General features: G+C 45.0%; 1 protein-coding gene across 4 annotated transcripts in view; it reads left to right on the forward strand.

The window, feature by feature from the left end:
* SIDT1 (SID1 transmembrane family member 1) overlaps window positions 1-25727 on the forward strand; it is an 83439-nt gene that overhangs the window by 12178 nt on the left and 45534 nt on the right. For all 4 annotated transcript variants that reach the window (XM_074975023.1, XM_074975005.1, XM_074975030.1 and 1 more), the window contains exons 2-4: window positions 13133-13254; window positions 14600-14770; window positions 17772-17817. In XM_074975023.1, coding sequence (XP_074831124.1) covers window positions 13133-13254; window positions 14600-14770; window positions 17772-17817 — 339 coding nt within the window. The remainder of the gene's footprint in view (window positions 1-13132; window positions 13255-14599; window positions 14771-17771; window positions 17818-25727) is intronic.

Below are 25727 nucleotides of genomic sequence, written 5' to 3' on the forward strand. Positions count from 1 at the left end.
GTGGTTCTGGGCTGCTCAGGCCTCTGCATGGCCATTGGAGGCTTAGGCTGGGCTTCCATGGGAGGACCCTGCAAGGCTGGACTTGGCAGAAAGTACTGCCCGGCAGAACCTGAATGGTGGCCCCTCATAGCTCACTGATGGGCCAATATCACTGCTTCAGCCCAGAAGCCATGAAGGGAGCTGTCTGAGCAACAACACAGATTGCCTGCCCATGCTTGCTCCAGACCCTAGGCTCCAGCACCTGACCCTGTTTTGTCCTTGACTTCACTATTCAATTGCTAATCTGCCCTGACCCTGATCTCCTCGTAACCAGACTCTGCCTGCCTTGGGACACCTGATTCTCGGTCTGTCCACTGGTCCATCTCAGACTCTGACTTCCTGGAACCTGACTTAGCCCGACTCCCGCTCTGACCACTAGATCTGACCACCCATGTTGCAGTCATGACTCCATCAGTTCAACACTCTTTTAATGCTCAAAAAACCCGAGACCTAGAGACTAATCAGATCAGAAGGGTTGGGGGAGGAATTCAAGTCACAGGGTCACTGAAGTCACCTGCACCAGCCTCTTTTGCCAGGAACTCTCAGTGAATCTGCAAAAAGAAAGGGAGTACTCGTGGCACCTTAGAGACTAACAAATTTTTACAAGTACTCCCTTTCTTTTTGTGAATACAGACTAACACGGCTGCTACTCTGAAACCTGTTGTTATGCAAGACAGTGAATCTGATTTCTTATTTGCAAGCAAGATGAATTTGCAAACCTCCAAGAATATATTGAATGTGGGAGTATGTGTCTAACTCTCTGAGTTGTGTGGCTTCTTCACAGTTACAATGCATTGAGACCACTTATATTTTTAAATTAACTAGCACTTCTTGTTAGCTCTCCCAAAATGCAACTTAATGCAACCATGCTGCTTAAATGAACAAGATTTACTTTTATTTGGAACAAAAGAAGGAGAAGAAAATCAGAGAAGTCATTCAAATTACCGTAACACTTTGGCAAAATGTGTGTCAGGTTTGATCTAGGTAAACCTGGCTCTTCCTTAATTACTGATACCATTAGCTGTACACTCAGATTATAGGCCCTAATATTGCAATTGTACTCCTAGATTAGTATTTTGGTAATATTACAACTGCTCCATTTCCAGCAGGTGTTTCAGCCAAAGCTATGTGAAAGGAAATCCATCAAGCCAACTTGACTGTGTCATGTGAACAATATTCAGGGGAAAGTGGGGGGGGGGGGCACGCGGGGGAGAGATCACTAAGATCAATTAAATCCCATTAATAGCTGAAAATGACTACTTCATTTGAAGGCAGCTGTCATCATTTCAAAGCCAATAGTTAGTCTCTCAAGGATGTAGCAGAACTCTGCCTCTGTCATTGGATTTATTATATCCCTGCCAGCCTAGCAGTGAACAACACTGCACATATATATATTCCAACCCCAGCTGCTGAACTGTACTGATAGGCATGATGTATAAATGCTGACGGTGTCGTCATGTGTGAGTGCCTACAGTCAGAGCTGAAAGGTGAGTGTGGTATCATCCATACATCCTCTATTGGGTTTGATAGGCTCCTCTGGTAGGGAGACGGACTCTGACCAGCTGGGTCTCTTCCATCTATCACAAGGATCCCCTTCTCAGATTGTTAGAAATTCAAAGGAGTCCTCAGAGCATATGCGATAAAATATAGAAAGGTCATGTCACTGGTGCTGCAAACATCTTGTAAGTGTTCCCAGCACAGGCAAGAGTGGATGTCTAATCTTAAATCTACCCTGTTGTACATGTGTCTGTTATGATATGGCATTTAATTCTATGACCATGTATTTACTTCTCAGATAATGCACTCTTTAATAAAGAGGCACATGTATAGAATCTTGTCTTATTGTGTTCATACTCTATATGCCAGACAGTCCGAGAAAGTAACTTTAATGTGAAAAATATGTTTTATGCTCTAGTCCTGCAGCTTACGGCAGATGATGAAGTGCGGTGTATTTATAGTGGAAAAAATGCTGATATTTATAGGGGGGTTAGAATTAAGTTACATGAATGAAACACCAGAGATAGTATTGCATCTTTCTGTGCATGTATAATTGCTACTTAATTGTATTACGTTATTCGCACATGGAAACCCACTGGCACCCTTTTTTTTGGTCAACTTATTGAACACTTCAGTTTTCAATTTAGTTATATTTATCTAACTAGAAGTATATGGATAACCTTCAAATCAGCTGCATACAAGTAAAAATATTTCCCTAAAATTTTCACTCACGGGGGGAAAATAATGTGATCATATTTTAAAGAAATCACATCCAGTATCGGGAATACATGGCATTTGCGCTCTTAAGACATTTTGTGGATAAAGCACCTGAAAAACATATAGTTCCACTACTACATCTAAAAAAATTCTGTACCTGAGTTATTTCTTGTCATAAATAGAAAGGGAAGGGTAAACCCCTTTAAAATCCCTCCTGGCCAGAGGAAATCTCCTCTCACCTGTAAAGGGTTAAGAAGCTAAAGGTAACCTCGCTGGCACCTGACCAAAATGACCAATGAGGAGACAAGATACTTTCAAAACCTGGGAGGAGGGAGAGAAACAAAGGGTTTGTGTGTCTGTCTACATTTTGTCTTTGCCGGAGATAGACCAGGAATGAAGCCTTAGAACTTTTAGTAAGTAATCTAGCTAGGTATGTGTTAGATTATGATTTCTTTAAATGGCTGAGAAAAGAATTGTGCTGAATAGAATAACTATTTCTGTCTGTGTATCTTTTTTGTAACTTAAGGTTTTTGCCTAGAGGGGTTCTCTATGTTTTGAATCTAATTACCCTGTAAGGTATTTACCATCCTGATTTTACAGGGGGGATTTCTTATTTCTAATTACTTCTATTTTTATTAAAAGTCTTCTTGTAAGAAAACTGAATGCTTTTTCATTGTTCTCAGATCCAGGGGTTTGGGTCTGTGGTCACCTATGCAAATTGGTGAGGCTTTTTATCCAACATTTCCCAGGAAAGGGAGGGTGCAAGTGTTGGGAGGATTGTTCATTGTTCTTAAGATCCAAGGGTCTGGGTCTGTAGTCACCTAGGCAAATTGGTGAGGCTTTTTACCAAACCTTGTCCAGGAAGTGGGGTGCAAGGTTTTGGGGAAGTATTTTGGGGGGGAAAGACGTGTCCAAACAGCTCTTCCCCAGTAACCAGTATTTGTTTGGTGGTGGTAGCGGCCAATCCAAGGACAAAAGGGTGGAATATTTTGTACCTTGGGGAAGTTTTGACCTAAGCTGGTAAAGATAAGCTTAGGAGGTTTTTCATGCAGGTCCCCACATCTGTACCCTAGAGTTCAGAGTGGGGGAGGAACCTTGACATTTCTCTGAGAAGCAGTTTCTGAAATACCAGTATACCAAATCCACTGTTCAAAGGGGCATCTGGCTATTAAAGAAGTGACATCATGGGCGGCAGGTATCAAAGGCAGGGGGAGGCTGTGCCCCCAGGCCCGTTTCTGCTTCCCGGGCTGTGCTACGGGAGGCTTTTCCCCAGCGTGGCTGGGGCCCCAGGCTGGGGCAGGGGGCTAATGGGGGCTGGCCTGTGCTCTGGGGCTGGGGGAGGGAGGCTGTGCTGCCCGCCCGGCTTGGGAGGGGTGGGGGGGAGTGTACGCTGCCCAACCTCACAGTGCTCTGGGGCTGGGGGGCGGGGCGCGCCGCCAGCTCATCTGCCCAGCATTCTGGGACTGGGGGGGCTCAGGTGGCTGGGGGGGGGAGAAACGGACTCTGGGCTCCAGCGGGAGGGGCAGGGCCTTGAGCAGAAGGGGTGGTCCCGGCTGGGGTCTAGCCTCCCTGAGCCCAGGGTTCATCCACCACCCATGAGCGACATCCTCCTAAATATACATGGCTTATTTCTCCCTTGCATCCAAGTCCTTAGAGTGCACAGAGGAAGGCCAGAAGGGAGCTTGTTATAGCTCCCTGATTGTGTGCTGGCCTGGGCTGGGTGTTAAGTTGCCATGTAGCTAATATAAGATGCCAGTAGAGAGAGAGCTTTGTCATGCTATGCCCCCATTCACCCACAGCCTGTCCCTTACACTGGGATAGAGTGGGGCAGCTGCCAGCAGGTATTCTCCAATGCCCATTTATGGCCGAGGATCTGGCCCTCTTTGTGCTGAGTGGCACAAAGATTGCACCAAGAGAATCTGTCCCACAGTACCTGAGGTGTTGAGAAAATTTAGCAAATTAAGTATTACAGAACTAGATTTATATAATATGTGCTGAGCATGTTTGGGTTAAGTTGAGAGGCAAGAGCAACAAGGGTGATGTTGTGGTGGGCGTCTGCTAGAGACCACCAGACCAGGAGGATGAGGTAGATGAGGCTTTCTTAGGACAACTAAAAGAAGTTTCCAGATCACAGGCCCTGTGTCTCATGGGGGACTTCAATCATCCTGACATCTGCTGGGAGAGCAATACAGCAGTGTACAGATAATCCAGGAAGTTTTTGGAGAGTGCTGGGGACAACTTCCTGGTGCAAGTGGTGGAGGAACCAACTAAGGGTCCTGCTCCTCTTGACCTGCTGCTCACAAACAGGGAAGAATTGGTAGGGGAAGTAGAAGTAGGTGGCAACCTGGACAGCAGTGACCATGAGATGGTAGAGTTCAGGATCCTGACAAAAGGAAGAAAGGAGAGCAGCAGAATATGGACCCTGGACTTCAGAAAAGCAGACTTTGACTCCCTCAGGGAACTGATGGGCAGGATTCCCTGGGAGGCTAATATGAGGGGGAAAGGAGTCCAGGAGAGCTGGCTGTATTTTAAAGAAGCCTTATTGAGGGTGCAGGAACAAACCATCCCTTTGTGCAGAAAGAATAGCAAATATGGGAGGCGACTAGCTTGGCTTAACAGAGAAATCTTTGGTGAGCTTAAACACAAAAAGGAAGCTTGCAAGAAGTGGAAACTTGGACAGATGACTCTGGAGGAGTACAAAAATATTGCTCGAGCATGCAGGGGTATAGGCCAAAGCACAAATGGAGTTGCAGCTAGCAAGAGATGTGAAGGGTAACAAGAAGGGTTTCTACAGGTATGTTAGCAACAAGAAGATCAGGGAAAGTGTGGGACCCTTATTAATGGGGGAGGCAACCTAGTGACAGATGATGTGGAAAAAGTACTCAATGCTTTTTTTGCCTCAGTCTTCACAGACCAAGGTCAGCTCCCAGACTGCTGCACTGGGCAGCACAGTATGGAGAGGAGGTGAGCAGCCCTAAGTTGTGAAAGAACAGATTAACGACTATTTAGAAAAGCTGGACATGCACAAGTCCATGGGGACGGATCTAATGCATCTGAGGGTGCTGAGGGAGTTGGCTGATGTGATTGCAGAGCCATTGGCCGTTATCTTTGAAAATTCGTGGCGATGGGGGGAGATCCTGGATGATTGGAAAAAGGCAAATATAGAGCCCAACTTTTAAAAAGGGAAGAAGGAGAATCTGTGGAACTACAGACTGGTCAGCCTCACCTCAGTCCCTGAAAAAATCATGGAGCAGGTCCTTAAGGAATCCATTTTGAAGCACTTGGAGGAGAGGAAGATGATCAGGAACAGTCCAACATGGATTCACCAAGGGCAAGTTATGCCTGACCAACCTGATTGTCTTCTATGATGAGATAACTGGCTCAGTGGATATGGGGTAAATGGTGGACGTGGTATTCCTTGACTTTAGCAAAGCTTTTGATACGGTCTCCCACATTATTCTTGCCAGCAAGTTAAAAAAGTATGGATAGGATGAATGGACTATAAGGTGGCTAGAAAGCTGGCTAGATCATCGGGCTCAATGGGTAGTGATCAATGGCTCGATGTCTCGTTCGCAGCTGGTATCGAGCGGAGTGCTCCAGGGGTCGGTCCTGGGGCCAGTTTTGTTCAACATCTTCATTAGTGATCTGGATGATGGGATAGATTGCACCCTCAGTAAGTTTGCGCATGACACTAAGCTGTGGGGAGAGGTAGATATGCTGGAGGGTAGGGATAGGGTCCAGAGTGACCTAGACAAATTGGAGGAGTGGGCCAAAATAAATCTGATGAGGTTCAACAAGGACAAGTGCAGAGTCCTGCACTTAGGACGGAAGAATCCCATGCACCGCTACAGGCTGGGGACTGACTGGCTAAGCGGCAGTTCCGCAGAAAAAGGACCTGGGGATTACAGTGAACAAGAAGCTGGATATGAGTCAAGAGTGTGCCCTTGTTGCCAAGAAGGCTAACAGCATATTGGGCTGCATTGATAGGAGCACTGCCAGCAGATCGAGGGAAGTGATGATTATTCCCTTCTATTTGGCACTGGTGAGGCCACATCTGGAGTATTGTGTCCAGTTTTGGGCCCTCCACTGCAGAAAGGATGTGGAAAAATTGGAGAGAGTCCAGCGGAGGGCAACAAAAATGATTAGGGGGCTGGGGCACATGACTTAGGAGGAGAGGCTGAGGGAACTGGTCTTATTTAGTCTGCAGAAGAGAAGAGTGAGGGGGATTTGATAGCCGTCTTCAACTACCTGAAGGGGGGTTCTAAAGAGGATGGAGCTCAGCTGTTCTCAGTGGTGGCAGATGACTGAACAAGGAGCAATCGTCTCAGGTGGCAGTGGGGGAGGTCCAGGTTGGATATTAGGAAACACTATTTCCAAGAGATATTTTTAAGGCCCAGCTTGACAAAGCCCTGGCTGGGATGATTTAGTTGGGGATTGGTCCTGCTTTGAGCAGGGGGTTTGACTAGATGACCTCCTGAGGCCTTTTCCAACCCTAATCTTCTACGATTCTATGATCTATGTGCAACTTCACTTGAAGTCAAGGGAATTTTCAGATGTTCAGCTGTCTTCGAGATTTGGAAGACAATGCACCATTGTTTTCATTATTACAATATTAATTAGAAAATCAGTGGAAAAATATATCGTCATCATGTAATTTGACTGAATGGTAATGTGTGCACATAAGGAGGTAGGGTTAGAGCCACAGGCAACTTTTGGCAATGTCCATCTTTGGAGAGTTGAATTATGCAATATTTAAAGTAAATTAAAGTAAATTTTAAGAAAGAGAAGTAAAGTTGAATTATTTGGAGATACTATGAGATTAATTCTATTCCATTCTTATTTTATTCATTTGAGTGTCTCTATTCAGTTGCACAGGCAGGAGTAACAGCAAGCTTTCCTATGCAAATACACACGCTTCCTCGCCAATGTGCATGACCTGTAGGGACCACATCCATGCATATAAAGAGAGCTCAGCAACACTATCCCTTCTATCCTTTAGCCTCTCAGCTGAGATCGCTAGCAATGGGGAAAATGTGGTAGAGCCACTTAGGAGTAGCAATAGGGTAGAAGGCTGATTATTTCTGTACTTGACTTGGTTTGCACGTTGCATGCATGCATGGTTGCTGATTTCTGACATGACATAACTACCTGGATCTCGGCCTATCTTGGATACGTATGACCCAGCATTGGATGGGGAGGACTGGTGTGTTTGGGATGCCTGACTAGAGGGGAGTGGCAATGAGTCAAGCTCCGTCTACACAATCACAAACCCCACCCATGCTCTCAGAGAAGATACACATTTTCTCCATTAAGATCCGTGGCAAATTAGTTATCATTGCCGTGTGTGTGTGTGTCTCTCTCTCCCTGTGGATTTGGGCAGGCAGCCTTTGGAGTTGCATTGGGAATTTTTTGTTGCCAGCAGTGCTACAAACTGGATTCCTTTTATTTTTAATGAAAACCTACATTCTGCAGAAGCTGCTATGGTGGGTCCCCAAAGCAGTCCCAGTCTGTATCCTTGGGTGTACTGGGTCATGTGCCAACCCTGATGTATGCCCCCTCAAACGAAGTGTGTGTGTGTGTGTGTGTGTGTGTGTGTGTGTACACGAGCACACACATGCAATACGTAAAAATGCCCCAAAAGAGGGTTTTTCTAAAGCTTCTTGACCCCTTTGTATCATCGTTAAGGTAGAAGACTTAAATGGATGAGTTTCTATCACTCCCCTGTCTTGTCTGTAACATAATAAAATAGTTCTTGTTGCCATGGCAACATGAGGAAACTGCCATCTGGTGTGGGAATACCTAGCCTCTCTAGAGCAGCTTGTCTCCTGCAGGCTGCCAGGGCCCCACGCTCACAGCAGACTGCAGTTTCCCTTCTTTTATGACTTGTTACCTTGCTGCTCAGAGTTAATTGAATTTGCATGCTGGAGATGGGCCACTGGGGGGAGGAAAATGGATTCTGAACAGCACTGTTTTCTGGGTCACCTGGGATAACCGATTTGCTGTAGATCAGGACCCAGCAGCCAGATGAAGCAGCTTTCCCTTTTTTGCTTTGGTGTAGGAACTTGGTGGTAACTTCCTGTTGCAAAGAGACTGATAGCATGTTTGCTCTATAAATAAGGAGTGGCCTGGCCATATGTGTTGCTATAGCAGCAACAATGAGATTCAGACCCTGAATGACAACTGCATATCCTACTTCTTAGTTTCAACGTTCCTTGATTGTACTCACGCTGTCTTCCTTACTCCCTGCCTCACCTGCTGTCCACTATAAATGTATAGCAAACCCACACAAACAAAAGGCAGCTTCTTACACAGGGGGTTGATCAATATCCATGGTGTAGCCTTGCAGAGTCAATTCAACTACAAGGGAAGGAGCTCAAGTCTACTCTGCCTCATATATCAAACTCTCAGCTTATGGCTCTGGCAGTGTTGCCATCTGTCACCATTTCATTGCCAGTCTCTCATTATTTGGTGTTTTTCCTTTAAAGCCTAAAGTCCTAGAGTTGAGGTAATATGGGATAGATAAAGCATAGTTACATGCTTTAATTTTTAAAAAAATGAAGGTTTGTTTCAAGCCTTCATAGCCGCAGATACCAGCTTGAAAATGTGACTGGAAAGTCCCTCAAAGTCTCTGAAAGCAGAAAGCAAAGAAAAAGGGTCCAGCATTTTATCATTATTTAAAATCTCATGACTTTTTGAGGTTTGACTTATGATTTTGAAGGCTGAGGGGTTGACAGTCCTGTAGAATCTTTATTACCAGTGATGAGGGATATGGCGGAAGGTGCCTAGCTTGACTTCTAGATCGCAGGCTGTGAGAAAGTGTGTTGATGTAAACTGAACCCACGTGAGCTTGGAGTCATTAAGCAAGAATAAATGCGCCAATAGTCTTCTCAAGTATAATTGCGCTTTAACTTGCACACCACCATTTACATGCAGTTGTAAACCTTTGTTTTGGGCATGATCTGTAAAGACTTTTGCTACAGTGCAGGCCATTATCTCAATCTCCATGTCCTTCAGTGCCCTGCTATTGGGCACGCTATTGCCATTATGGGGCGGGGTGGCACTTTTTACAGGTCTAGCTCTTAGGGATAGAAAGATGAAGTGTGGCTGAGGGGCCTGTTGTGGTCCAGGTGAAAATCCCTTAGGATTTAGCCATGTTGGAACAGGCCGTGCTTGGTACATATTTAATTATTATTTCAAAAGCTTCGATCACTATTGCCTAACATTCCTGATGACTTGCAAAAGGAAGCCACTAACTTGTGTCAGCATTCCATGCAGCTTCTCGAAAGAACTTTGCACTGGGTTCCCAGCAAACATGAGCCAGAATACAGTGGGGCCAGGCAAAATGCTGCTTGCTTGCTTGCTTGAAGCAAGGTTTGAATCCAGTGCCTTCCATACTACAGCACTCACCTCAGCCCCTGGAGCTAAAGTAGTCATTTCTTTTACTTGTCAGCTCATCCTCCTACATTGTCCAGCCATGACAGGGGAACACACACCACTCATTCAAGCTGTAGGCTACGCTGACACTTTCTTTTGAAAAAAAAAATACCTTTTGACCGAGGAGAAGCAAGTATCAATCACCCCTTATACCTATGGGGCAAATAAGGACAACAGAGGTTTCACAAGGTCATCAGTGGTAGAGCCAGCAATAGAATTCCAGTCCCTCCATATAGTAGAATCAACCCTTACCCACACTGCATCTTGTTACATTTAGACCAAACCTTTGTGCTTGGCTTCGCTATCTGAAAACTGACCTCCCCAGAGCCCCGTGAGAGGCTCAGCTGAGTTGGCCTGGCACATAGCTGTATGCACTGCTGGATTAAGGTATAAATTAACTAAGCTACAGTTTAGGGCCTCGCAATATCAGGGGCCTCTAAAAAAGAAAAAACTGGCTTCATTTCAAGTTTATCACAATCGGTTGATAAATAAAGGAGATATGGGAAAAAGAAGATTCTCTCTCTCTCTCTGTATATAGATATTTTCATTCAAATATGACAAAAATATACACATCTGGCTACACCAGTACCCTTATCCTACCCTAACCCTTCACTAATTGTTCATTATTGACAGGCAGGAGGCCAGGGCTGAGATAAACGATAACTGCACTTGTAAAATTAGTATTTCTATGAGTAAGTCTGCTATCAGTCTCCTAAGGCAGCATTTTGGTGGCCAGCTACTGGTAAAATTCTGACCGTGCCTTCATAACTTATTTAAATAAATAAATAATCTCACCACTGATAAAACTGGGGGAAAATGTGAGGTCGGAGATGCCAGTATCGTGCAGCAATCCTGCCAAGCTCAGACTCGTACGTTAGTGTGTTCTTTCTTCTTTTGATCTATACAGACGGCGCTTTCTGCTTCATGCGCTATCCATGCTTCACATGATTGACTTTTCAGGTGATCGTCTTATGGACTTGGGTCGAGTGGATCTTGAGGAGGATAAATTTGTGTTGGCTTCCCTCCGTCAGTTTCAAGAACCTTCACAGTAAATATCAGAGAGTGCTGACGAAAGGATAAATAGAGGGGTTTGAAAGAAATGAAGGAAGATATATGCATATATATCAAAATATTCTGAGTACTTGCTGAGCAAGTTATTTCAAACTATGTGCATATATGGTTTATAGGCTATTAAAGCCTATAATATTCAATATATTTGCTTGAATATAGGCTAGTTTTTCTCACTTTCTCAATGCCTGTCTAGAGATTACCAGTCTCTTTTTCTGGTAAATTATTTCTTTCTCTTCGCGCATATAGCTTGTTGTCACTCTGTGTGTCTGAGGTGTTTACTCAAGATTAATGAGTGGGCCTGGGGGAGACAGAGGACAAAGAATTGAATGCAAAGAGAGATGTCTGCTTAGAAAAATGGCTGGGATTTTCTGCTCGGTGGGTTTGGAGCACGTAAGATAATATTTTATTCTAGGTAGTATGCTATGTAAAAAATCTTACATAGACTTATAAATCACATATCCTATGCATAAGACATTGTATTTTTATAGTATGGCAAAAGAAAAATCCCAACAATTCATTGTTTCGTAGCAAAAATTAAATTGGAATAAACATTTGTAAATATACTTTATATATAGTCTGGATAAACTTTTTGTATTTCCCTAACAAAATTAATCAAACATTTTTTCATTTATGAAAAGATGGATAATTTTCCTGACTCATGATGTAAAAAAAATTATATATCCTCTCTTCTTTTCCTGTGAGAACATAGACAAAATAGCACTAACTTTCACAGAAATATCCTGGTAAAATAACACCAGTTTTTTGGCATATATATAATAAAGAATATTTGTTGTTGTATAGATATATAAATCTCAATATTTATAATATACAATTCATTTTTTACTGGTTTCATTAAAAACTTTCTGCTACTAATTTTAGTACCAATATTAGGTAATTCAGCTTAACCTTATATAAAAACAAAACAAATCAAAATTTATTGGAAAACTACAATCTGCAAACAATTTTCAGATAGTTTGCTAATTACCTGGGTGTAATTCATATTAGGGCTGTCAAGCAATTAAAAAAATTAATTGCACGATTAATCGTGCTGTTAAACAATAATAGATTACCATTTATTTAAATATTTTGGATGTTTTCTACATTTTCAAATATATTGATTTCAATTACAACACAGAATACCAAGTGTACAGTGCTCACTTTATATTTATTTTTTATTACAAATATTTGTACTGTAAAAAATAAAAGAAATAGTATTTTTCAATTCACCTAATACAAGTACTGTAGTGCAATCTCTTCATCATGAAAGTTGAACTTACAAACGTAGAATTATGTACAAAAATTACTGCATTCAAAAATAAAACAATGTAAAACTTTAGAGCCTGCAAGTCCACTCAGTACTACTTCAGCCAATCACTCAGACAAACAAGTTTGGTTACAATTTGCAGGAGATAATGCTGCCCACTTCTTGTTTACAATGCCATCTGAAAGTGAGAACAGGTGTTCACATGGCACTGTGGTAGCCGCCGTTGCAAGATATTTACGTGCCAGATGCGCTAAAGATTCATATGTCCCTTCATGCTTCAACCACCATTCCAGAGGACATGCATCCAAGGCTGACGATGGGTTCTGCTCGATAACGAGCCAAAGCAGAGCAGATCAATGCATGTTCATTTTTGTCATCTGAGTCAGATGCCACCAGCAGAAGGTTGATTTTTTGGTGGTTCGAGTTCTGTAGTTTCAGCATCTGAGCGTTGCTCTTTTAAGACTTCTGAAAGCATGCTCCACGCCCCGTCCCTCTCAGATTTTGGACAGCATTCAGGGGTGAAAGTAACATAAAAGACTTACTGGTACAGGGGCCGGCTCCGGGCCCCCGGAAGGAGCAGGATCTCGGGCAGAAGGGGTGGGGCTGGGGGGGGTCAGCCTCCCCCAGCCAGCCCTTCCGCGGTGCCCGGCCCACACCACCCGGGGCTCCGGTGGCGATTTAAAGGGTCCTGGGCTCCAGCCGCTGCCGTGGTGGCTGGGAGCCCTGGGCCCTTTTAAATCGCTGGGCCCTGGAGCACCTGCACCTTTTGTCCCCCATTGGCGGCGGCAGGGCCGCCGATGGGGAGCAAAAGGGGCAGTGACGTTAAAGTGCTGCTGTGGTAGCACTTTAACGTTAGCTGCATACGAGCCGGTACCGGCAGCCACTTCTTCGGTACGCGTACCTACCCATACTGGCCCACTCCCACATCTGACGGCACTTCAGATTCTTCAACCCTGGTTCAAGTGCTGTAGCTATTTTTAGAAATCTCACATTGGTACCTTCTTTGTGTTTGTCAAATCTGCTGTGAAAGTGTTCTTAAGTGTGCTTCCCCACCACCACCACGTTGTGTAGTTTCCACTAACACTTGCCTTTCCAACTGTCTCCCCACAGGTGGATGCAGTGCGGGTGTATGTGAAGAGTGACTCTGAGGACCTGCAGTATCCCATCCTGTTTGTAGTTCGCCAGCAGAAGGGGGTCCTGTCATGGCAAGTCCCTCTGATTTTTCGAGGCCTGTAAGTGACAGAGATTCTCTTTGCAGTTTGTAACAGGCGTGTCGTCCCTCCTTTCCCAGTTGCTAAATCTCACCATTTTACTGTAAATCTGGGAATACTTGGTGCGGTGGCTTGTTTAAGTTTCCCATGGTCTCACAATTGCTGGCATCCAACTTGTGAATTTCTCTTGGTCAAAATGATTGACATTTCCCATTAGCAAGGTAAATTGAATAGATTGATTCAATTTAGCAATGCCCGGTTTCCAAAGTGTATGTGCAGAGCATCCTGGCCCCTGGCTCTCCGGTTGGCAGCACTGCCAACTGGCCATGCTATGGGCTACTCACAGTTGGCAGACGGCCTCTACGCTTCCTCTTCTTATTCACCAGCACACACTCTTCTCCCCCTCATCCCTCGAATGCTGTGCAAAATAGGACATGCTGAGAAATACAGGGGAGACGCTTCTCAAAAGCATCAAGCTATGTCCTCAGGCATTTCAATCTGTGAGATTCACACACCACACCTTTTTTACAGCTAGTTGGAGGGGTGTAGTTAAATAGTTCTTGGCTCTTGTCAAGATTTTCCTGTATCTGGCTTCATGAGCCAGGGGAGCAGATGGTAGGCTGGGACACCCAGAATAAGTCACTACAGTTGCAGGAGGGAACATTTCTACAATGGTTGGTGAACCTGCCTCTGTGATCCACCATGTCCTGCAGAGCATCCAGTTGATAAACTGTGAGAGGAGGGGCCTATAACTGGTACGTGCATCCCATCACTAGCATTTGCGCAACTCAGGGACTGTAATTGTTCCTAACCAGAGATCTCCAGCACACCTCAACCACATGATGCTGCAGCACACAATGGGTAGGCAGGTGCTCCTCCACCACCAAACTAGTTTCCAACCGACGGGTAGCAATCTGGGGTTAAGCTTCCAAATGCTAATCCCCATTCAATTCTCCTTACTGAGGCAGACTCTAAGGCACTGCAGCGTCAGGGAAAGCTCAGTGGAGTTCCAGGGAAGTGGCCTTGCAAAGCCTGAGGTTCTGAAGCCACTGCTGGTCATCCAGGGTCTGTCTAAATAACTCTGCTAGAATAAAAAGAAAAGGAGTACTTGTGGCACCTTAGAGACTAACCAATTTATTTGAGCATAAGCTTTCGTGAGCTACAGCTCACTTCATCGGATGCATTCACGAAAGCTTATGCTCAAATAAATTGGTTAGTCTCTAAGGTGCCACAAGTACTCCTTTTCTTTTTGCAAATACAGACTAACACGGCTGCTACTCTGAAATCTGCTAGAATAGAAGGAGGGTGATTTTCTGTTCCATTTTATTTGGTGGCTGTTGGCTTTTTTCCCTTTTGGCTGCTGTAGTTACCAGAGGACCTACAACTACCAGGAAGTGAGCCGTACCCTCTGCCCTTCGGAACCCACGCCTGAGATGGGACCCTCTGAGCAGATCATATTTGTAGACGTGGCTTCCATGGCGCTGTTTGATATTGAGTATGAGCTGCTGGTCACGAGGCTCAAGAGCTTCCAACTCATGTAAGCAGGATTATGAACATATGCAAGTGGGATGTGTGTGTGTGTGTGTGTGTGTTCGTAGAGGGTGGAAACTGCTCCCACTCACATTTAGGTAGATACAAGCATAGTGCCTTCAATTATGCTCTCTTCACATCCTAGGGGTAGCCAACACCTGATTTAGACTAAGGTGAAATCTGCCCATAATGCACCTCAATAGCTATGCACTGTTGTGTGGGTAGGGGATTCCTTCCTGACTGATGACCTGGGGCCCTGAAGCATGAGGTCTGCTTACTTCTGTTGAAACTTGAGCAAAACATTCTCCTGTCCTCTACCGAAATCCATCACCAGTCTGACTCCGTGACCTTCTGCGCTATTTTTTCTTTAGTTTAAATTGAGCTTGGAGTTTGTCATTGTGCAATAGGTGCTGATTGGCTGGGTGCTTTAGCTGAGCACTCTATCAGGAGCCCACTCATTTATTTCTCACAAGAAATAGGGAGTCAGGACATGTCCTTGGGATCAGTGCTCAGAGGGGAGCTCCTTCCAATGTGTGTGGGGTGGGAAAGGATCAGTTGCTTTGGTAGCAGGGTTCCCTGCACCTTCCCGGGCATGATTCCTGGAGGTGTGGGGGGATTTGAGTGGAAATGGGATAGGCAATGGGAAGGAAGCATATCTTTCTCTGACACTTGCTGGGACAGCCAGAGGTGGTATTATGGTTCCAATGGAAAGTTACCGTCAGGGGCTCTGCTCCATGAGGGAATCCCCGGCAGAGCAGCTCCGATGAACCTGTGCTGGCAGAGAGGTGGCATAGAGCCAGAGGACTTCTATGCAGATGGCCCTGTGCCCCGATGGAGCTCTGAGATCTGAGGGGTTTGTGGACTAGCTATCCTGCTTTCTTCTGTAGGCTGGGGTTAGGGGGGAAGTCCCCAATCCCACATATGCAAGCTGTGGCCATTTCTTGGCCTTTGCATGTGTATGTCTGCAGAGGGGGGCACAATCTAGACTAGGATTATTTTCAGCACTACCGCTGTAAAATGGGCTGATGCGGGGGGGGGGGGGGGGGATGCAAGGCCAAATGGGGAGGAGCCTGCTGGGACTGTTAGGGGTACATATCTGAGCGCAACAGGAACAGCAGTGACATTGATTGAGAAACCCCCTAAACTTCTAATGGTTCCCACCAAATCTCTTTGGTAGAAGGATCTTAGAACCTAGACCGTAGGCTGTCACAACTAATGGTGTGGAGGGACCTGGCACCACTGGGATTTGTGAGTGCAGGAAGGCATTTTCCCATTGTAGCTGGCCACTTGGTTCTGGAGGGCGTGTCTGGAGACTTAATTTTGACTGTTGGGAACACCTGCAGGCATAAGCAATCCATCTTGGCCACTGGCCTGACAGGTCAGGCTGCTCAAACTGTTAGAAACCAAGATGTAGAAGGCCATGCCTAGTGGTCAGTGCAGTGGCAGCTGAGCCAAGAACCAGAGCCAGAGGTCTGAGCTGGAGTCAAGAGCAAGTCTGGAACAAAGCAGGAGCAGGGCTGGGAACAAGGCTGGAGTCAGAGCAGGCTAAGGCCTGTGGAGTTTATCATCACAGTCAGGCAGGGGAGACTTTAAGCCACAAAATTATGTTGGGCAGACTGAGGTGCTGCTTCTCCTGTGAGGCTTCTACACCTGCTCTGAGAGGTAAACCAGCTCCTGGTTTGTAGATTGGCTGGGGCCTAGCATAGAATGACTCATCACTGCATGTGGCTTAATCAGGCTTTCCTTCAGGGATGACTCACACCTCACACCACGTACTTAACCGTGATCCTCCCCATGCCAGTATGAGGGAACTGGGGTTATTTAGTCTGCAGGAGAGAAGAGTGAGGGGGGATTTGATAGCAGCCTTCAACTACCTGAAGGGGGGTTACAAAGAGGATGGAGCTCGGCTGTTCTCAGTGGTGGCAGATGACAGAACAAGGAGCAATGGTCTCAAGTTGCAGTGGGGGAGGTCTAGGTTGGATATTAGGAAACACTATTTCACTAGGAGGGTGGTGAAGCACTGGAATGTGTTACCTCGGGAGGTGGTGGAATCTCCATCCTTAGAGGTTTTTAAGGCCCGGCTTGACAAAGCCCTGACTGGGATGATGTAGTTGGTGTTGGTCCTGTCTTGAGCAGGGGGTGGGACTAGCTGACTCTCTTGAGGTCCCTGCCAACCCTAATCTTCTCTGATTCTATGAAGCAGTTAGTGCAGCAAACTCCTTTGAGACCTTATTCTGTAACTAGGGAGGACCAACAGCATAGCTATGCAGCAGCATCTCCTGATCAAGCAGCATTGAGATCCCCTCCACTCCCCATCCTGCTGATCACTTTCTCCGTGCACCACTAGAGCTGGTTGAAATCTTTTTTGGCATTGCTTTTTCCATTGGACAATGCCAATTTGTCACATTTGAAATATTCAGCAGGAATATGTTTTCAACAACCTTTTTTGTTTTGGGGAAAAAAAACTGAATCAAAGCATGTTAATCAGAGTTAACCTTATTGGAATGGAACACTTTGATTTTTCCATTTCAAACTGCCTGTTTCTAAATGTATTTTATAAATCATAGTATAATATAAAATAAATAATTCAAAATAAAGTATGAAAAAATATAGATTTTTTTTTTTAATTGAACCGTTCATTTTGCAGGAACTTTGTGAAATTTCAGCTTTTTATTATGATTTGGATTTTTTTTTTTAATATCGGACTTTCCCTTGGAACAGATATTCCAGTTCCAGATCAGCTCCGTGCTACTACCCTGTCCCAGCAGGAAGGGCCTGACTCTCTCTCCCAGTGCTTAAAGCAAGTAGGACTAGTTTGAAAAGAACCGTTCCTACAAACATAGAAGTGTAAGTCCCTCACTAACGCTTAGCTCACAGCCTTAAAGTCTCCCTGTGCTTCATGAATGCAGCTTTGAAGAGCAGTTCTCTGAAGATGCTGTGTGTGTGTTGGAGCATTTATGCTGTGAGCTTTAGAAAGTCTTCACCCTACTTATTTCTATCTTTTTTAGGACAGATAAAGCCTTTAACTTCACTGCCAGCCCTTCTCAGCCTCAGGTAAGCAGGAGCCCTACGTGACATGAGCTGCATGTGTCTTTTCACACACAAATGAGTTCCAGTGTGATCCTAGCAGTTAGAGATGGCAAAGAGCTATAGGATCAAACCCACTTCCCTCTCAGGATGCAACCTAGTCCATTGCTGTGGCATCTGTAGGGTAGAGTGAAGGGGTAGCACTGCATAATCTCTGCCCCTCCTGGAGCAGGTGCCGACCCTCACACAAGACATTCAGCTCAAGCAATTGAACAAACCAGAAATGTGAACTGGTGCAAACAGACATCATACCTTGCTGTGGGATGAATGCAACACTCCACAGGCCCGGCAACCTGCACTGGGTGTGGATTCACGGCGCTGTGTGCTGCTGGAACAGAGTGCCCAGTATGGACTTCTGCACTGTTGCAACTTACATTGGTTCAGTCACTCTACTACAATTTGCTGAGATGCAGTCAGTTCTCTAGTGCAGACAAAGCGGCAAAGGATGCATCAGACTTCAAACCGCTACCAGCGCTTGAGTGGTCTGAAAAAAAAGTGGTGGGGAGGGGAGGGGTGTCTGTCTGCCCATAGCCCTGCCTAGCAATCAATTTTGCTCCTCCCCACCATCGTCTCTGCTCCCCCTGCAGCTCCTGGGGTTCTTTCTCCCCTGCCAGGCCTGGGAGAGGAGGGTGAGCTGCAGCAGGATCCCCTCTTTCACTTCCCAAGCTGAGCGTTACCAGGAGGAAGAAGGAGGAGCAGGGGAACCATCCTGTCCCCATTGCTCACAAGGAGCGGAGCCTGCTCCCTTCTCCCTCCTGTGAGGAATGATGTTGGTTTTTGAGGGGACAGGGGCAAGCTCTGCTTGCTTCCTGCAGCAGCCCAGATTGGCTGCTCTTCCCCAGGGAAAGCAACTAAACAAAGGGGTCTGTGCCTCCCCCCGCCCCTCCGGTGGTACTAAAAATGTGCCCCTTCCCCCGAGCGTCCCGGCTCACTATTTATCATAGAATCACAGAATATCAGGGTTGGAAGGGACCTCAGGAGGTCATCTAGTCCAACCCCCTGCTCAAAGCAGGGCCAATCCCCAATTTTTGCCCCAGATCCCTAAATGGCCCATAACTCATAACCTTGGGCTTAGCAGGCCAAAGCTCAAACCACTGAGCTATCCCTTCCCAGAGCTGCAACCCTGAACACTTTAAGCACTATTACCTCAGCTGCAGCTGGAAGGTGATGTTCCGATTGATGAAATCATGACTCACTGATAGGTACAGACTCTTGGTTCAGTCCAGCCCTCTGACATCTGGAACGTCCAGGCCAGCAGCCATTTGGGGTTTTCCATTGCTGCCTATGCCAGCACAAGCAGATTTTTCTAATTCATAGCACTGAGGATCATTGTAGCAGCTCTCTTTAGCCATGAAAACCAGCCACCTCTATGGATGTGGGGATTCAGAGGGTTTCTCTCTGAAGATGAGTGGGGAAGTCCACCCCCTGGAAGTAGTGCCAATTAATCTAAGATCCAATCTGCAGATGCTTGCCAACAGATCCCTGGAGTGGAAAATCGGTCCGCTGGCTGCCGATAACTGTTTTTTCCAAACTGCAGCATCCTGGAATCATCACAGTCAAGACTGTGTCAAATACCCTCTTCCTAACCAGCAGGCTCCTATTATAGCCTTACTGATACATCTGCATTTAGATGACTTGGGTTTGTATCCTGGCAGACACTATTATATGGTTCTTTCTACTCAGAAACTCTCTCATTAGATATTATGGATTTTTTTTAGATACTGTGATATTTCCCTGCCTCTCGGACCTCGTCTGTCCTTTTTCTATTATTTATAGCCCGGCATTATAGTATTCCCCTCTTCTTATCTTTCTGCCATGTCTAGTAGCGCCTATTAAGTCAAAGTAGTCTTCTCTTTCCAGGAATCCCCATTGACCCATTTTTTGCCATCAGACTTCTTATATTATTCTATGGACACTTTCATATAATTTTTATTTACCATTAGGAACATGGAGATGGTGCTGTTAGTTTCTTAGGCACTTGTACAAAGCCCATTAAAGTCCATAGGAATCTTTTCATTGAATTTAGAGGGCTTAGGATCAGGCCCTGAGCCATCTTTGATGGAACTGCAGTCCATTTGTCACAGTGGATAACATATGAGATTGTTAATTTTACTTTAGGGTCAGGGTGCTCAGAACACCATTTTAAAAAAACACTCTAATATAGGCTCACACTATATGTATACTCCAACTAAAAAAAATACAGCAAGAGGACACCCCCAAATATGCCACCATGGCTAAACAACAGAGTAAAAGAGGCAGTTGGGGGCAAAAATGCATCCTTTAACCATTGGAAGTCAAATGCTACTGAGAAAAATAGAAAGGAGCATAAACTCTGGCAAGTCAAGTGTAAAAGTATAATTAGGCAGGCCAAAAAAGAATTTGAAGAGCAACTAGCAAAAGACACACAAATTAACAGCAAAAAAGTTTGAGTATATCAGAAGCAGGAAGCCTGCCAAACAATCAGTGGGGCCATTGGACAATCAAGATGCTAAAGAAGCCCTCAAAGAAGACAAAGCCATAGTGGAGAAGCTAAATGAATTCTTTGCATCGGTCTTTACTGGAGAGGAGTCATTATTTTTAGTTGACAAATCTGAGGAACTGTCCCAGATTGAAGTGTCCGTAGAAGAGGTTTTGGAACACACTGATAAATTTAAACAGTAATAAGTCACCAGGACAAGTTGGGGTTCACCCCAGAGTTCTGAAGGAACTCTGATATGAAATTTTAGAACGACTAACTGTGGTATGTACCCTATTGCTTAAATCCGCTTCTGCACTAGATGATTTGCAGATAGCTAATGTGATCCTGGTTTTTAAAAAAGGATCCAAAGGCAAATATGGCAATTATAGGCCGTAAGTCTAACTCCAGTACCAAGCAAACTGGTTGAAACTATAGTAAAGAACAGAATGATCAGACTCCTATGTGAACACGATTTGTTGGGGAAGAGTCAACACAGTTTTAGTAAAGGGAAATCATGCCTTACCAATCTACTGGAATTCTTTGAGGGGGCCAACAAACGTGTAGACAAGGGAGATCCAGTGGATATAACAGAAGTACTTGTGGCACCTGAGAGACTAACAAAAATTTGTTAGTCTCTCAGGTGCCACAAGTACTCCTGTTCTTTTTCTGGATACAGACTAACACGGCTGCTACTCTGAAACCAGTGGATATAGTGTACCTGGACTTTCAGAAAGCCTTTGACAAGGTGCCTCATCAAAGCTCTTAAGCAAAGTAGGCAGTCATGGGATAAGAGTAAAATCCTTCTGTAACTGGTTAAAAGATAGGAAACAAAGGGTAGGAATAAATGGTCAGTCTTCACAGTGGAGAGAGGTAAATAGTGGAGTTCCTCAAGGATCTGTACTGGGACCAGAGCTGTTCAACATATTCATAAATTATCTGAAAAAGGGGCAAGTAGTGAGGTGGCGAAGTTTGGAGACAATACAAAATTAATCAAGATAGTTAAGTTCAAAGTAGATTGCAAAGCTTTACAAAGGGATCTCACAAAATTGGGTGACTGGGCAACAAATGGCAGACGAAATTCAATGTTGATAAATGCAAAGTATTTAAACATAATCCCAGCAATACATACAAAATGATATGGTCTAAATTAGCTGTTACCACTCAAGAAAAATCTTGGAGTCATTGTGAATTGTTCTCAAAAACATCTGCTCAATATGCATCGGCAGTCAAAAAAGCGAACAATGTTAGGAGCTGTTAAGAAAGAGAGATAATAAGACAGAAAATATTATACAGCACTATGTAATTCCATGGTACGCCCACACCTTGAATACTGCATGCAGTTCTGTTCACCCCAACTCAAAACAGATATATTAGAAATAGAAAAGGTACAGAGAAGGGCAACAAAAATGAATAAGGGTATGGAGCAGCTTCTATATGAAGAAAGCTTTTTTAAAAACTGGGATTGTTCATCTTAGAATAGAGACAACTGGGGGGATATGATAGAGATCTATAAAATCATGAAAGTTTCTCCACTTTCTGTGGAGAAAGTGAATAAGAAAGTGTTGTTTACCCCTTCACATAACACAGGAACTAGGGGGCACCTGATGAAATTAATAGGCAACAGGTTTAAAACAAACATAAAGAAGTATTTCTTCACACAATGCACAGTCAACCTGTGGAACTCGATGCCAGGAGATATTGTGAAGGCCAAAACTGGGTTTAAAAAAGAATTAGATGTTTTTATGGAGGATAGGTGATCCATCAAAGACTATTAGACAAGATGGTCAGGGATAAAACCATGCTCTGGGTGTCCCTAAACCTTTGACTGCCAGATACTGGGACTGGACGACACGGGATGGATCACTGGGCAATTGCCCTGTTCTGTTCATTCCCTCTGAAGCATCTGGTATTGGCCATTGTTAGAAGCAGGGCCGTCCCTAGGGGGTGTGGGTCCCGGGGCAGAAGTGATGTCACTTCCGGGACCAACCGTGCTGGGGGCAGGTAGGGGAGCCTGGAGGAGGCAGTGCCTCCCCAAACAGACCGGTTTGCGGCCCCCCCCCCCCACACACACTCAGGTTCACCTGCCACCTAGTGCTGGACAATTGTGCCAGCCCGTGGGGCCCGGAGTGGTCGCCCCGATTCGCCGTCCCCTAGCGACGGCTCTGATCAGAAGACAGGATACTGGGCTAGATGCACCATTGGTCTGACCCAGTATGGCCACTCTTATGTTCTTATACAACACAGGATGGGTGCCTTTTAATTGGCACACCACCATTTTTATAAATCAAATCAAGTAAGTATTGAATGAATTGACCTAGACTCTTTTTACAATCTAGAGCAATGCAAGAATAACCCCAAACAAGAAAAGGAAATACAACTATAACAAAAAATGCTCAGTGATCTTAGTGCTCAATTCCTGCCCATTTCCCAAGTGCTGAGAAAGGAATTTAATAAAATTGCAAGTGAGAGAGGTGTTTTATTATGCAACTAAGGTGTGCAGATAAGGGAAAGGTTACTGTTTTAATTGTTTCAAAGAACAAGGCTAGGACTATAACAGGGTTTAAAAGAGAACTGGATAAATTCATGGAGGTTAAGTCCATTACTGGCTGTTAGCCAGGATGGGTAAGGAATGGTGTCCTTAGTCTCTGTTTGTCAGAGGGTGGAGATGGATGGCAGGAGAGAGATCACTAGAGATCGTTACCTGTTAGGTTCACTCCCTCTGGGGCACCTGGCATTGGCCACTGTCGGTAGACAGGATCCTGGGCTGGATGGACCTTTGGTCTGACCCCGTATAGCCGCTCTTATGCTCTGAACTGAGTGTCTGAGTGGTGTGGGTCTGACGAGCCATAACTAATCTCTATGAGAAATTACAGGGCAACTAGAGCAAATAAGTTTCATATCTGATGTTAAGAAACACTTCAGTTACATTCCCATTAAAATGGTTTCCCCTTTAACTGTTTTCACTATTTTTTTCTTGGTTGTAAAGTCCATTGCTCATTCGTACAACCAGAGGAAAAGAGCTGTTAAAAGGTGTTTACTTAGATCAAATGCAGCAGCAGTCAGCCAGGAGGTGAGCAACTATAAAAGGAACAGTGGGAACTACAAGACAGGTTTCCTCCTGAAAATTTTGGAAGCTCTTGTAGATAATCACTCAACAAAAAGTGACCCATTTTAGCATGCCCTTGTGATGAAGTGGGACTGTTCTTAATGTTTCCTCTGAATACTGTAGGGGTGCCTCAGTTTCCCTGATGCATTTCTTAAGCCTCTAAATGGTGGGATAAGGGGGTGTACTTGTTGCGGAGCAAAGGGCCAGTGTACCTAAATGGCCGACACTCTGTCTCCTGGCAACTGATGGCCTGGGCCCTTCCCCCCTGCAAGGTGATAGCTAAAGGGGTTGGAGAACAAAGGAATCAGGTGACCTCCTGGTCCAGGAAAGGGACAAAGCCCAGAGGAGGAGGGGCTGAAGAGTAAGTCAGCTGGAAGCTGTCTGGGGACAAGAAGTGAAGTGCAGCCGTGGTTGTCTGGCTCGCTGCCCCCCAAAATGAACCCGGCTGAGGAGTCCTGTTCTCTGTACCTACAAGCTCTGTTTTAGACCGTGTTCCTGTCATCTAATAAACCTCTGTTTTACTGGCTGGCTAAGAGTCATGTCTGACTGCGAAGTTGGGGTGCCGGACCCTCTGGCTTCCCCAGGACCCTGCCTGGGTGGACTCACTGTGGGAAGCGCACAAAGGGGCAAAGGATGCTAAATGCTCTGAGGTCAGACACAGGAAGGTGGAAGCTGTGTGAGCTTTATGCCCTAAAAACAGTCTGCTCACAGAGAGGAGACTTCACCAAAGTCCTAACTGGCTTCATAGGAAGCAGTTCCTGAGCATCGCCCAGGAACTCCATAACAGCCCTGTGCTGGGAACTGCTCAGGAGGATGCTATGAGACTTCCTATGTTGGTCCTATGTTAATTCCGTACTTGGGGAATTACCCAGGGGGCTGTTCCACCCCTTTTACATTCAGAGGAGTATAAAGTTTTCCACCCCTGCTGAAGGTGGGGTGTCTGTGTAACTGGTTCTCAGGCTCTGTTGGCAGGCAGCTGCAGATTCTTGTGGTTTTTGGCCAGAATGAAGGGACTCTGCATAGATCTGAAGGAACAGGTTCAGCCGATTTTCCAAATGGCATTTGCTAGGATTTACAGCTGTAACACAGACATATTTTCATTTCACAGTAAGCCCTTCTTGTCTGTAAAATGGATACAGAAACTGGAAAACTTGGAAAAATTCTGGTTCAGTTCTGCTTTGCACTCAAAATTGGAAGCAGGAAAACTGCTTTGTGAGGGAAATGATTCTTGCCTGTCTCCAAAGATAGGAGTATGAGGGCTTGCTCATATATAAGGGCTGTGAAATGAACTTAATTATTAACACACATCTGTGGAAGAGCTGAGATTAGAATTTATAGTCCGCTGGATCACAGGCCAGCATGACTTACCCTTTGCTTTTGGCTGTGGGTTTATCTTGCAGTTGGTGCTTTGCCTGTGTACTGCCTGGAGTCATGCAAGAAGCAATGCAAAGCTGGAAACATGCTCAGTGCAGCTGGAATGTTTGGAGATTTTAGTAGCCAGTCTCTAACACCCTGCACTTAGCCTGTGCAATTGGCAATTTTCACAGGTTTATCCTCTGGCCAAATCTGGATGACTTTTCATGGGGATAGAAAAAGGTACTTCTGTGACTCCAGGGCTATCCCTTAGCCAAATTTTGAATCCCAGCTCCAAAGCATGGAGGCACTACAGTTCTTCAAAGAAATTAGGAAAAAATTGTTAGCATTGGCAAAGCTACCCTAACATCATTCTCAGAAATGGCGAACCCAATCTCCCTGAAACTTCAAAAATCAGCCCGAGAAAAGTAGCAATCACTGACTTTTTGGTTTTTGTTTTGTTTTTTTGTGGCTAAGTCAGAACCAGAGGAAAATGTTAGGCAATCACAATTATAGCCTACAGGCTTCCGCCCCTCCCCTGCCTATGTAATGGCGTTCTAAATCGTACAGAAACTGCTGGAGGCAATTGTTGCCACTGAAAACACTTTACTATAAAATCCCACCTTTTTAAAAACATTATTGTATTATGTTGGAGTATTATGATGAGCAGGAGTTGAAACTGAAACTGCTGAAACTCTGGTGCCATGGAGGTATCTGGGGTTAAACTCTGTGCGTAGAGGGGCTGGTGCAGTCTGTATCTTTGGCCAGCCATTGAGAGGAATACAAAGGCCTTTCAAAACACTTGAACTCCAAGTGACTAGTTGGACTGCAGAAGCTTTCCATGCCTGATTTCTCAGCCTAGATACAGGGGGCTGTTCTGTTCTTTTGGGGATGTTCTGGAGCCAGTGGCAGAGGGACTCCTGAACTGTAATGCACAAATGGGAGCACTGATCCTGTTTT

The sequence above is a fragment of the Natator depressus genome, chromosome 1 (assembly GCF_965152275.1).
Source record: "Natator depressus isolate rNatDep1 chromosome 1, rNatDep2.hap1, whole genome shotgun sequence".
In the NCBI taxonomy this organism is placed as follows: Eukaryota; Metazoa; Chordata; order Testudines; family Cheloniidae; genus Natator; species Natator depressus.